The sequence below is a fragment of the Crassostrea angulata genome, chromosome 8, assembly GCF_025612915.1.
Source record: "Crassostrea angulata isolate pt1a10 chromosome 8, ASM2561291v2, whole genome shotgun sequence".
NCBI lineage: Eukaryota > Metazoa > Mollusca > Bivalvia > Ostreida > Ostreidae > Magallana > Magallana angulata.
This window is the reverse complement of record NC_069118.1, coordinates 30,576,687-30,591,503: the sequence shown is the minus strand read 5'-3', so window position 1 is coordinate 30,591,503 and position 14,817 is coordinate 30,576,687. Positions and strand designations below refer to the sequence as shown.

The 14,817-nt window shown below is 36.8% G+C and overlaps 1 protein-coding gene across 1 annotated transcript; it reads left to right on the top strand.

Moving 5' to 3' along the window:
* The first annotated feature begins 264 nt into the window (after positions 1 to 264).
* Positions 265 to 9,110, top strand: LOC128161508 (uncharacterized). Its single transcript, XM_052824801.1, has 2 exons — positions 265 to 372; positions 6,722 to 9,110. The coding sequence occupies exon 2, from the start codon at positions 6,729 to 6,731 to the stop codon at positions 8,391 to 8,393; it is 1,665 nt and encodes a 554-aa protein (XP_052680761.1). The 5' UTR covers positions 265 to 372; positions 6,722 to 6,728; the 3' UTR covers positions 8,394 to 9,110.
* The last annotated feature ends 5,707 nt before the right edge of the window (positions 9,111 to 14,817 follow it).

The following is a 14,817-nucleotide window of genomic DNA, read 5'->3' as shown; positions in this document are numbered from 1 at the left end:
GCAGTTTTAATAGGATCTGATGTTCTGCGACAATCCGAGCCTTTTTTTTGCTATAAATGCAATAAAACAAACACATTTACAAAAGACAACCTCAGAATGCCTTTTAATTCGTTAACTTATATTTCTTGATATAATCTGTCAAGTTCGCAATCGTAACATCTGTCCGTAATCATGGTAATATAGGTTGCGGTGCTACGCCAAACAACCTGACTCGGTGTAGAAAAGTGTACATCCGGTGTACGCCTATACAGTGTGCTGAGTGTACATTTTTATGGAAAATCAAGTGCGCGCATCCGCCTTCTTTTGACATGGCTGCTGGCACATAAACCAGAGATTAAAGAATACCTATATTCTTGTAAAACACGCGTTACGGTATATATTCTTTTACATTTGTACTTAGCCAAAAGTCATTAAATTGAAAGATAATTCAAGTAAATGACACAACAAGTTTAACTATACATGTAGATCTACTTTCACTTCATGTTCAGTGTTTGTCAGTTTGTATTTTATCGTCCAGAACATTATAATCATTGCATTGTTTTTAATTAATAACGGTTCAAGCAATAAAAGAAGTGCGGGTCCGGAGTTCTTGTGTTCCTTAATTTTTAATATCCATCTCTAAAAGTAGAGATTGAGGAAAGGGGGTGGTGTTAACTGCAAAAAAAAATGTTTATTGAGAATTAACTTATGTAATAGTTGAGGTGGAAGTCCATAACTAGAGTCGGGGTCCTTCAGTTTAAGGTATTCAATGTATAATGAAGGGATATTGAAGAATTTGAAATCATTTAATTTTTAAACAAGTTAAATATGTAGTACATGTATTGTTAGATAACCATTGTAAGGGGATTGGAGAAATAATGTCGGACCAGACTGGGATTCGAATTAACCCGGGGCCCCTGAATCTCTAGTCAGGTGCTCTACCAACTGAGCTATCTGGTGCGGGTATTCGAACCGGTCTGACCGTCACATTCCTCCCCCCTTAAATGATCTCCGTCCCTGAAGATCACCCAGGCTCTTCCCCTGGCAGGAGTTCACCTGTCAGTTCCAGGGGTTGGTCACGGTACCAAATGTAACGGGCTGGGAGAAATAATGATGGACCAGACCATTCATTTATTAGGTAAAAAATGTGACCGTTATATATATACAAATGTACATTGAAAAACGCTCATTAGTTCGAGCTTACTTGTGGACTACCTCCTCTTCTATTTTATTGGTGCCCAACAAAATAACCCAGGTGGAGCGGATTAGAGAGTCTTGTGTGAGATTTCTAAGGGATAGAAATCTAAAAAAAAAATGGGGAAGAGTGTAAAGGCTCAGTAGTGCCACGCTCGTACTAGCACTATAGCTAATGGGTTAACCCTTAGCTCAGTCGGTAGAGCGCTTGTTTTTAAACTGACGGGTCCCGAGTTCGAGCATAGTTGTGAACTTCATCCTCTGACCATATATTGAATATGTATTTATATTTAAGGTTTTGCTGTTTGTCATTCATTAACAATTTTAACTTTATCTTGAAAACTACATGTACATGGTAAATTTTCACTAGTCAGAATTGAATTAACATGTTTTCTATTTTAGGAAATCTACTTTACTTTAAAAAATCTCCTTCTGTACTCCCACACATCTGTATGAAAAATTGAATTGATAATTATGTAGACCAGGAAGCTCTCTACCAAAATTTTAAATTTCATGTCCCCCTGGGAAGGGGTTTGACTCAAGTCAAGTGTAGGGCCAAAATAGTCAAATAGTGTTAAATTAATCCATATACTGTGGTTTCATAAATATTCGTTGAATACCAATTTTCGTGGATTTCGTTGTTAAGTTGATCCACAAAATTAAATGTTCATTGAAGGTCAATTTCAACTAACACTTTGTATAAATAGGATCATTGGCCACGAAATTACATATCCTTGAAACAGTGGTTTTCAGAAAACCCACGAAAATTGATACCCACGAAAATTAATGAAACCACTGTAATAAGTGTGGATTGGCTGTTTATCATATCTATGTAAAAAAAATTATTATTTAATTAAGCTCTAGTTAAATTAATTAAAGGGGCATTGTCACAATTTTGGTCAAATTCCATTTTTACGTTTTTAGCTCACCTGAGCTGAAAGCTCAAGTGAGCTATTCTGATCACATTTTGTCTGTCGTCCGTCTGTCCGTCTGTCTGTCTGTCCGTCTGTCCGTAAACTTTTCACATTTTCAACATCTTCTCAAGAACTACTGGGCCAATTTCAACCAAACTTGGCACAAATCATCCTTAGACAAAGAGGATTCAAAATTGTGAAAATTAAGGGCCACACCCGTTTTCAAGGGGAGATAATTAGAAATTAATGAACAATTACGAGAAATTTTCAAAAATCTTCTTCTCAAGAACCAGAAAGCCAGGAAAGCTGAAACTTGTGTGGAAGCATCCTCAGGTAGTGTAGATTCAAAGTTGTGAAATTCATGACCCCTGGATGTAGGGTGGGGCCACAATCGGGGGTCGAGGTTTTACTTAGGAATATATAGAGTAAATCTTTAAAAATCTTCTTCTCAGAAACTAATCAGCCAGGAAAGCTGAAACTTGTGTGGAAGCATCCTCAGGTAGTGTAAATTCAAAGTTGTGAAATTCATGACCCCTGGGGGTAGGGTGGGGCACAATGGGGGGTCGAAGTTTTACATAGGAATAAATAGAGTAAATCTTTAAAAATCTTGTTCTCAGAAACTAATCAGCCAGGAAAGTTGAAACTTGTGTGGAAGCATCCTCAGGTAGTGTAGACTCAAAGTTGTGAAAATCATGACCCCCGAGGGTAGGGTGGGGCCACAATTGGGGGGTGGAAGTTTTACACAGGAATAAATAGAGTAAATCTTTAAAAATCTTGTTCTCAGAAACTAATCAGCCAGGAAAGCTGAAACTTGTGTGGAAGCATCCTCAGGTAGTGTCAATTCAAAGTTGTGAAATTCATGACCCCCGGGGGTAGGGTGGGGCCACAATGGGGGGTGGGTCGAAGTTTTACTTAGGAATAAATAGAGTAAATCTTTAAAAATCTTCTTCTCAAGTACCAGAAATCCAGGAAAGCTGAAACTTGTGTGGAAGCATCCTCAGGCAGTGTAGACTCAAAGTTGTGAAAATCATGATCCCTGGGGGTAGGGTGAGGCCACATTGGGGGGGGGGGGGTGTTTGTTAAAGTTTTACATAGGAATATATAGAGTAAATCTTTAAAAATCTTGTTCTCAGAAACTAATCAGCCAGGAAAGCTGAAACTTGTGTGGAAGCATCCTCAGGTAGTGTAGATGCAAAGTTGTGAAAATCATGAGCCCCAAGGGTAGGGTGGGGCCACAATGGGGGGGGGGGGTCGAAGTTTTACATAGGAATATATAGAGTAAATCTTTAAAAATCTTGTTCTCAGAAACTAATCAGCCAGGAAAGCTGAAACTTGTGTGGAAGCATCCTCAGGCAGTGTAGACTCAAAGTTGTGAAAATCATGATACTTGGGGGTAGGGTGGGGCACAATGGGGGGTCGAAGGTTTACTTAGGAATATATTGAGTAAATCTTTAAAAATCTTCTTCTCAGAAACTAATCAGCCAGGAAAGCTGAAACTTGTGTGGAAGCATCCTCAGGTAGTGTAGATTTAAAGTTGTGAAAATCATGACCCCCGAGGGTAGGGTGGGGCCACAATGGGGGGGGGGTCGAAGTTTTACTTAGGAATAAATAGAGTAAATCTTTAAAAATCTTGTTCTCAGAAACTAATCAGCCAGGAAAGCTGAAACTTGTGTGGAAGCATCCTCAGGCAGTGTAGACTCAAAGTTGTGAAAATCATGATCCATGGGGGTAGGGTGGGGCACAATCGGGGGTCGAAGTTTTACTTACGAATATATTGAGTAAATATTTGAAAATCTTCTTCTCAGAAACTAATCAGCCAGGAAAGCTGAAACTTGTGTGGAAGCATCCTCAGGTAGTGTAGATTCAAAGTTGTGAAAATCATGACCCCCGAGGGTAGGGTGGGGCCACAATGGGGGGGGGGGGTCGAAGTTTTACTTAGGAATAAATAGAGTAAATCTTTAAAAATCTTGTTCTCAGAAACTAATCAGCCAGGAAAGCTGAAACTTGTGTGGAAGCATCCTCAGGCAGTGTAGACTCAAAGTTGTGAAAATCATGATCCCTGGGGGTAGGGTGGGGCACAATGGGGGGGGGGGTCGAAGTTTTACTTAGGAATTTATTGAGTAAATATTTAAAAATCTTCTTCTCAGAAACTAATCAGCCAGGAAAGCTGAAACTTGTGTGGAAGCATCCTCAGGTAGTGTAGATTCAAAGTTGTGAAAATCATGATCCCTGGGGGTTGGGTGAGGCCATATTGGGGGGGGGGATGTTAAAGTTTTAGATAGGAATATATAGAGTAAATCTTTAAAAATCTTCTTCTCAGAAACTAATCAGCTAATGATTCTTTATAATTGTTAAGACTTTGGCTCCAGGACAATTCTTCGGCCTCACAAGAAGGTTCAGAGTTTGATGTAGCTTAATATCCCATATATAAACAATTGTAAAGGATCTTTTTGAGAACTGCAATACTCAACATGTGATATGACTATAAAAGCATCCTGTTAGAAAAGGGACTAATGATTATAAACATAAGAATATCCAGGGGGAAAAATGGATTTTATTTATACAGGATCTACATGTATTATTGTACATTGTTCAGATTGTTTGTATGATGACTCCATTAAGCTGATTTTATCATACTTATTGTTCCTCGGGTGAGCGATGTGGCCCATGGGCCTCTTGTTATTATTTACAATGCATTAGAAATGCATTTCTAATGTCAGATCAAATTTGAGAGTCATTCGTTGAGTTATAAGCAAGATACAGGGCCCAAAATTCTTTGTCATGTAAACAAGGCTCGTGCCCTGTTTTTGTTTACATAGGTTCAATATAAATATTCAGTAAAAAATCTTTTTTAAGCTTATTTGTCTATCTTTTTATATATCTTAAGCATGGATAAACAGTTCTTAACGTTTAAAACATTCGTTTGAGGTCTTAAACAAAAATTTTTACTTCAACGTTCAAAATGTTAACAAACGCTTTGTTTACATAGCGAAGAATTTCAAGCTCTGTAACTCGCTTATAACTCAACAAATGACACTCAAATTTCGGTTGCCTATTAAAAATGCCTTTCTTAAGCATTGTTAATATTAAAATTGGAAAAATAATTTTTTACCAAATTCGTGACCATGCCCCTTTAAAGAATTCAACTATTTTTTTTTATTTTTTAAAACAAAACAACCAAAACAGTTTTTTGAAATTAAACTTGTTAATAGTAAACTAATTCAAATTATCTAGCCAAAAAAACTGAAGTATGGTATGTGTACAATAACTTTTTATTAAATGCCAGATGGTGTCATTGAATGAATGGTTGATAATTGAACAGGCAGGTAAAGCGTGAGAATTCATTGATATAACAAAATATCACTATACAGTCAAATATTTATTCAATCACATTTTGCTTTAGATGAGTAAAAATTTTATTCGGAAGTACATTAGCCTCGCCTGAAAGTACAGATAAGCTAGTTTGGAAAAACAAAACATCACAATTTATGCTATATACTGTGGTTTTATCAATATTCGTTGAATACCAATTTTCGTGGATTTTGTTATTAAGTTAATCCACAAAATTGAGTGCTCATTGAACTGCAATTTCTATTAACATTTTGTATTGAAAGTAACACGGCCACGAATTTACGTTTTATTGAAACTGTGATTTTCACTTTATCCACGAAAATTGAATATTAATGAAACCACCGTATTTGAAGCACGTTTTAGTTTCGGCATAACATATGATGCTGACAGTTGATATCAAATGTTGATGATTTCTTTTAGAGGAATACTTTGTTTCTGTTCTGTTTACAGACACCTTTATAATCTCAGTCTGACTCAATGCTCTTGAACTTTAACATGTGTTCATGGCATGGAATCTCGATCCCGATTCAGATAAACGCGTGTTATCCTGGTTCCCTGGCCTACCCATAATTCAGCACAGGAACCAGCGTAGCTCATGCTCAAGCTGAATTTTCCCAATTGCATCCGGTTTTATCTCACTTTATTTTCTGCATGGACCTCAGAGTCCACGCAATAAACATAAAAGCTATTTTTAAGTTAACAGATATGGAACTATTATTTACTATCAATGTCCTTGTTGTAAGATTTTAGCTAGGAAAGTGGTGTCATTACCAAATTCTAGATTTTGTATATTTTACTCCAGAATAAAGCTTACAATAATTAAATATATGCACACACACACACACACACACACACACACACACACACACACACACACACACATATATATATATATATATATATATATATATATATATATATATATATATATATATATATATATATAATATATATATCAAAAGGTTTGTGTATGGGCTATGATACTCAGGTGACCGTTAAGGCCTGTTGGTCTCTTGTTTATCACTAACATCGATTCATTACAAATGTTTTTTTTTTATATTGAATTTGTATTGAATCTGAATTTTGATTAAGTGTAGTTCAAAAACAGTTTTATAAAAATTTCATCTTCATCTTCTAAACTGCAAAATATTAATCATGCAAAATTTTCTTCTTCAATGTGGAGACTCAGAATGTACCTGTAGGCTTTATGTAAATATTTACTGAACAAAGTCCCTGTCATTTAAAACCTAAGTTTTTAAATATTATTTTTTTATTTTTTGCAGAACAACCATGGATCTTCATTCTAGTGCCCAGGATGTGCACCGATGTGACCTTTGTGAGACCGCCATAGTACACAGCTACTGTGACTTTTGTCATGTCAACCTCTGCAAGCCCTGTGTAGTAGATCACATCTCAGATGGATATGACAAACATAAAATAGTCCCTTTCAAGGAGCGCAGATCAACCCCCATTTATCCGAAATGTAGAACACATTCACATAAATTCTGTGAATTTCAATGTGTAAATTGCAACAACCTTTTGATTTGTTCTTCCTGCATGGCATCTGAGCAACACATGAGCCATAAATTTGTAGAAATTGCAGAGATATACAAGAAAAATAAAGAAGCCATTGACAAAGATGCAGTAGAATTAGAAAATTCTATTTTTCCTACATATGAAGAAATCGCACTTGACTTGGAAAATCAGCTTGCCAGCTTAGACGGGGGATATGAAAAACTTATAACAGAAATTTCAAAACAAGGAGAGCAATGGCACAGAGAAATCGACATCGTTGTCAACAAAATAAAAACTGAAATCAGCAAGATAAAATTTAAACACAGAGACATTCTACAGAAACATTTGGATGAAATCGAACAAACACAGACTCTCATAAAGAAAACTATACTGGCCATAAGAAAACTTGAGAAATCCACTGAAATATCTTCTACCATTGAATACAGCTCTAAGATCAGAGAACTCAGCAAGGTTCCACCCAAGATTCAGGTATCACTGCCAACATTCATTCCAAAACCAATAGACCTTGAGAAGCTGTATAGTTTGTTTGGACAGATCACCCCATTATCTACTGCAACAGAAAAAAATGCATTTCTGCTGAACCAAACTAACCCCTCAGTAAAAGACCTACTGGATGAACCAGAGCTTATAACCACAATACTAACTGGGTATGAATATCTACGAAGTATTATCTGTCATAATGAAGACAGGATCTGGATGAGTGATGAGACCAATGATATCAAATGCTTCAACATTGAAGGTTCACTCTGCCAGACAATCAAAACAAAATCAGGGGAATTCCCAAATGATATAGCCGAAGACAATGATGAGGATCTACTGTACTCAAATGGAAGAACAAAAACAGTGAATAGAGTAAAAAATGGTCAGACAGAAAAGTTGATCAGATTACAGGGATGGAGGCCTCGTCAGCTGTGTGTCACCTCTACTGGTGATCTCCTGGTTGCCATGTGCACTGATGATAAAACTCAATCCAAAATTGTCCGTTACTCGGGATTTACAGAAAAACAAACAATTCAATTTGATGATGGAGGTAAACCTCTGTACTCAGGGAATGAAAAAATTAAATACATCACAGAGAACAGAAACCATGACATCTGTGTAGCTGACTTTTGGGCTTTTGCAGTAGTGGTGGTTAATCAGGACGGCAAACTCAGATGGAGATACACCGGTCATCCCTCGGTTACCAAGAACGAACCATTTAAACCCTGGGGTATCACAACAGACAGCCAGAGTCGTGTCCTGACAGCTGATCATATCAACCACTGTATCCACATTCTGGATCAGAATGGACAGTTTCTCCGTTACATTGATAACTGTGATCTGGAGTATCCTACTGGTTTATGTGTGGACAACAATGACAATCTGTTTGTGTGTGAATATAACAGTGGCATTGTTGAGAAAATCAAATATTTAAACTAGATGTTGAAAATTGTTCACATAGAATAACCGTGACTTCTATGGATTATGAAATTTTCTGTGAATTGCTCTAAACATAAATTGCAATATGCATATATTCAAAGACAGCATTACCTAGGTGCAGGATGATTCTTTCCTTTGTAAACTAGGGTAGGCATTAATTCTTTCATGCTAACTATGCCTCAATATCAGCACTCGCTCTCCAAAATTTTAACTTTTCCCCATTTTATTTCAGACTGTTCTGTTTACTGAAGTTCACCATGTTCACACGGACGTATTTCACTGATTTTTAAAAAAAATTCATCAATGTAGTCAAAAGTAACGAAAAATTTAATCAAAATCAAACTACTTTCAGCTCAATGCTCGGAAATTTTTGTATGCCACGATAAATTAAATGTGTACAATTTTATGTATTTTGTTTAGTCTTTTATGAATAAAAGACCAGGTAATGGTTCACAGAAATTTTTCAAATCTAAAATGAGACAATCCGCCCGGTATAACATCCATCAACACATAGATAAATTTCCTTTTCTAAACTGATATAGCAGCCCTGCATTGTGTGTGTGTAATAGGCTACGATAGGTTATAATTCAGAAATAGACATTTGATGAAGTAAAAAAAAATCTTTTGATGCATCTAATATGCATATAATTAAAATGTGATTATTTTAACATTTTTTGGTGTTTGCAAAAGGGTGTGTATTTAAAATCCTACCCGTCAATACTCTCTCTCTCTCTCTCTCTCTCTCTCTCTCTCTCTCTCTCTCTCTCTCTCTCTTTCGTTATGTAATACCGCTCGTTTGACGTCTGTCAAGGTTTAAATGTTCAAGCAAAAATACTGAAACCTAGAAGCACATTTATAATATCAGCAATTGCGTATATCACTTAGTGTATAACATTATGGCCTCTTAACTTTAAGTTCTTAAATGAATAGCAGGCACGTAGCATCGGGGGGGGGGGGGGGGGGGGGGGGCTGGCCCCCCGACTTTTTGTCGCAGCAACAAATTTTTTAAAATTTACATATAAAAAAATGAATTATAATGGAGTTGGCCCCCCACTTTTTTGGAAGTTAGTAAAAAATTGATATGAAAAAAAGGAAATGAGTAGTCAAATTGAAGTTACCTCCCCCCCCCCCACGGAATAGGAATTTCATGATTCGAAGGAAAAAAATGTTGGTAGGGAAGAATTTTTTTTGGAAGTATAGTTGATTCTATCCCCCCCCCCCCCCTCCATGGATTAGGATTTTGAAGATTTTTGGAAACTTTAAATTTCCCTTTTTTTTTTTTTTTTTTTTTTGCTTGTCAAGATTTTTTGGATGGGTCTGGCGCCCCCCCCCCCACTTTCAAAAACGATGCTACGTGCCTGAATAGAACATGCATCACAATTATCGAGAATTTGAAATGTTACTTTACCTGACGAAATTGAAATTCTACTCACTTTCATTTTTCTTGACACGGAAAAAAACCTCGATGCTTCCGTGATTGATATTTAATATTCATTTTATATTGATTAGATGGTCGAGTGGTTGGTGCATACTGCTAGAGAGAGAGAGAGAGAGAGAGAGAGAGAGAGAGAGAGAGAGAGAGAGAGAGAGAGAGATTTTCGGGTGCGTTGATCAACCTTTGTCCACAATGAACTGTAATAACACAGTACGTATCATTTTATTGGTGATACATGTAGGACATTCTTTTAAAGGAGAATCGTATTCAGGCACGTAGCATCGATTTTTCGATTTTGAAAGTGGGGGGGGGGGGCGGACTCATCCAAAAAACCTTGGAAAGTGGGGCCAGGCCCCCCTTGATGCTACGTGGCTGCGTATTCTGTGAGCGTGACCGTAGTAATTGAAAATTCTCCTTATCAGTTAACGTGCAGTAACCGTTATTATGCAATTGAAAGTATTTACTAGAGTATGTGACATTCAATCTTTCGGACTATTTTTAATTATTGTGTAAATTAACTTTTTCGGACTTTGTGTTAATTGCTACAAAAACTTTTCATCTATTTCGACAACTGTTATAAACGTTATAAATTCCGCGCAGCATTAATCCCACCTGAGGCACAATCAGTGATGGACAGCTAATCTTTTAATTGACTTCTGTTTATGTTTATTGACACTTAAGCTTCTTTCATCTTATTAATCCTTTTATGTACATGCTGCTCAAATGTCCCGAGTTACTCAATAGCTGTTTGATAATTGATTTACTTACATCTGTACTTATTATGTTAATCCTTCATTGTGTTTCCATTGTTCATTATATATTATTCTGAATTGTAAATTATAGTCAGTTGGAATCAGACCTTCGGTACTGATGCATACCAAACTCACGTAAAAGTAAATTTCATGTAAAATCTATATTAAAGTCTGAACACTAAATCGCGTGTTGGCTTGTTAGAGGTTTGATGAGGCTGGGTCCAACAACAAGAGAATAAGCTCACGGTTGGCCCAGTATTAGTCCTGTACGGGAGAGATACTGCTGTACGGGTGAGAGCCCCCCGTAAATTTTGGTGGATAAACCTAAGGGTAACGACACCCGGGACTGCTACATATATTTTGTAGTAGTCAGATCCTGGACCTCTACAACAGTTTAGCGAGTTTCCCTAGATTCAGAGTCTACAGATGAAGAAGACAATTTAAACTAGATTCAACATGGAATATTCTTTCCGACCGCAGTGGAGACAGAAGAAGTTCAGCTTCCCCTCAAGTCAGCGCCCAGTGTGCGGAAGGTGCGGAAACGTGCATTCCAACATTTTTATGTTTCGCGTTTGATAATTGATTTACTTACATCTGTACTTATTATGTTAATCCTTCATTGTGTTGATCCATTGTTCATTATATATTATTCTGAATTGTAAATATAGTCAGTTGGAATCAGACCTTCGGTGCTGATGCATACCAAACTCGCGTAAAAGTAAATTTCATGTAAAATATATATTAAAGTCTGAAAACTAAAACGCGTGTTGGCTTGTTGGAGGTTTGATGAGGCTGGGTCCAACAACAAGAGAATAAGCTCACGGTTGGCCCAGTGTTAGTCCTGTACGGGAGAGAGCGCCCCGTAATATATACCATTATCTTCTTCGCGTCATGCAAAATATTCCATCATTCATTTCAAGACAGTTTCTGTTTATTATACTAGTACACCATAATCAATTGTGAACTTAGTTCTATTTAGCTGCAGGACTGTAGCTCCCGGTCTGAAAAAATTGGGATGGACGACCTTGGTGGAGCAACAAAAGGGGGGGGGGTCAAAATTTAACATAGGAATATATAAGGAAAAATCATTGTCTTACATACAATTTGTCTAAAAAAGCTGTAACTTAAGTCAGTGCAGATGGATTAGATTAAAATCATAAACTTCAGGATTAGGGTTGAGCCACAATGTGTGTGTGTGTGTGTGTGTGGGGGGGGGGGGGGGTCAATTTTACAAAGGAAAACATAAATCAATAAATCAGAAAAACTCAAATGTTATTATGCATTGTTTTACTTATATGCAAGCATTTTGACTTATTGTTATTTCTTTAAAATTGCTCAGACTCTGGCCCCTGGAAATTCTTGTGCCTCACAACTCACACGCTGTTCAAAGTTCGATAAAGGTTTATAATCTATGTATAAAAAGTTGTTTAAGATCTTTTCGAGAACTGCAATGCGCAATATATGACAAACTGTAAACTCATCCTGTTACGTGTACAAAGGGACTCGATGATAAACTTAAGACAAGAGACGAGCTCGTTGCAAGCAACGATTAGGTCTTCCGTCGTACCTGCGTCATGCTTGTGACGTAATACAAAAATTGATAGCTGACCATGGTTCAATATTAGATGTATAAACACCGAGTAAAAAAACAAAGTATTATACTACATGTTTATAAGCAAATACAGATCTTAACACGCTGTCTATAGTTTTATTCGCCGCATTTTATTCACAGAGTGGGACTGTGGTTATGCCCGGTATGAAGGTAAAAAGACCATTGGCAAACATTTTACACGCATTTTTATCGAACGCAAGCGCCTATGAATCTTTTAGTATATATGCAGAGATCCTGGAAATTTTACAGGGGGTTTTGAAGAATAATTTTGTTTTTCGAGGAGGGGGAACATGCGCGGATCAGAAAATTTTTCCGGGGTTGGGGTTGAAAAGTCTGACGGTTATTTGAGTTTGCCAAGGGATGTCCGAGGCATATTTTTGGTAAGTTTATAATGTACATGTAATTGAAAGAAATTTTGCGGGGGGGGGGGGGGGGAGGGGGGGGGGGTCTGGAACCCTTTCCCTTCCCTTCTAGATCCGCGCATGGAGAAGACCGATGCCGGTAATTTTACTGTAATTTTAACCATTTTTATTGAATTATTCATTTTCAAAATTATCGGAATACCAATATTACCTTTCAAAGCAGTTAAAACTTAAGATACGAACCATTTAGTCTCTGTGAGTATTGCGTCCGCTTACGAAAGAAATGGCAATACTCAAGAAATTCAAATGGACGATCTGGGTCCTAGGTCGTCCATCCGATTCTTTTTCAGACTAAGAGCTACAGACCTGCAGTTAGAGGTCGTCAAACTCTTATTGATTATGTCAATTTGTTTTGTCTCAAAGAATCATTTTTATAATTAATAAAGTTTTACCTAAAAAAAGAAAGAAATCGGGCTCAATTTTCAATGTTAGCATTTTACAATTTCATAGTCTAATAAAAATTTCAACAAAAAACTCGTCATTGCTTTATCCGAAATATTGCATGGAGAAAAGATTTACATTTCATTTTTTTTAAATTACAAAAGGATATATAAAATGAACTTAGATTAACCGCTAACAAACAGGCATAAAGAGAGACTGAGAACTAATTTCTTCTTCTTTTTTTTTTACATCAAAAGAAATTCAAGAATAAATCAAAATATATTTTTTCTTTATATGCGTTAATGGAAACGTAGATCTGCAAGGGGTTCTTTGTCGAGCAAGCACCTACTTAATAGATTGTTACACGGGTCTAAAACGATGACAAATATCGGAAAGGCAATATTGTGGGTGAAGGATGAATGTGTACATGTAGTTTGTTTTTAAAGTTTATTTTTGATGCATGTAATTATATTTCTGGATCAGTTTTGTTTGTTGTTTTGTCTTGTTTATTAAAAAGGGGAATAAAAAAAAATGAGTAATTTCCAGGCACGTAGCATCGTTTTTGAAGGTGTGGGGGTGGGTGTGTGGGTGGCAAACTCATCCAACAAATCTTGACAAGCAAACAAAAATAAGAAGGAATTTTGAATTTTCCAAAATCTTCACAATCTTATCCGGGGGGGGGGGGGGGGGGGGGGGGGCTTAGTATATCTAAAACTTCAATTTCACTCCTAATTTCATGATTTTCATTTCATACCATCTTTTTTACATACTCCCAAAATAGTGGGGGGGGGGGGGGGGGCAACTCCATGATAATTCAAAATACCATCTTTTTTACATACTCCCAAAATAGTGGGGGGGGGGGGGGGCAACTCCATGATAATTCAAAATTTTATATGTAAATTTAAAAATTAGTTGCTGCGAGAAAAGTGGGGAGGGGGGCATGCCCCCCTGCTCCCTCGTCCCCCCGATTCAACGTGCCTGAATTTTCCGATATGAAGTCAAGCATATTTCCGATACGAAGTCGAGCATATATTTTCTTATTATCGTAGACTTAAAGCATGTTGGAAAAAAGAAATATTGTATCAAGCAGTTATTATGCGCAAATCATGCATGCATTCCTCTATGGTTTTCACAATTACATGTATCAGTTACTACACGTACTTACTAAGGAGAAATACATTTCCAAAGAGATGATATCGGTCACTTATAGTTCATTTAACAGTTAAGTTCCAGTTTGTCTTCTGTCACTTGCAAGCACGTGTGTAATCCTGATTTAGAAATACATGTAGGTATCATGACCGGTGTGGTAGGGGGGAGGGGGTTGTCATCGCAACAAGATTGTGTACTTGCGTACTAGAGTGTACATTCATTTTTAATTTATAATTGATGTTGAATTATCATCAACAAACAAAATCATTAATTTATTATAACATGCAGTCTGGAAAGTTAACTGGAAGAACTAAAATGCCTGGGGGTTTTGTTTTCTCTATCTGCTGGACGATTTCATTTATCTTAAATGTATAGGGTGTAAAGATGCCTGCCTACTAAATACACAACAATGCCCACACGTCAACCGATTACAAATGGCTGTATTATGGATTTATAGATCGTTCTAAAAGATTGAATCTGATATATCATTGTTAACAATTCAAAACTTTGAACGATTAAATTGGTTTTTATACTTACCCCGACCCTTACGAAAGAATCAATCCTGACCAATGGAAATTTTATTAACATGACTCCGCGCAAGAATGTCTCATTAATTTTTCGCAGTTATAGTAGACGAATCCAAAAAAGGAACTTTTGAGACACAACATACAAT

Coding starts and splice junctions, on each gene's coding strand:
- LOC128161508 (XM_052824801.1), top strand. CDS start 6,729: ATGGATCTTCATTCTAGTGCCCAGGATGTGCACCGATGTGACCTTTGT.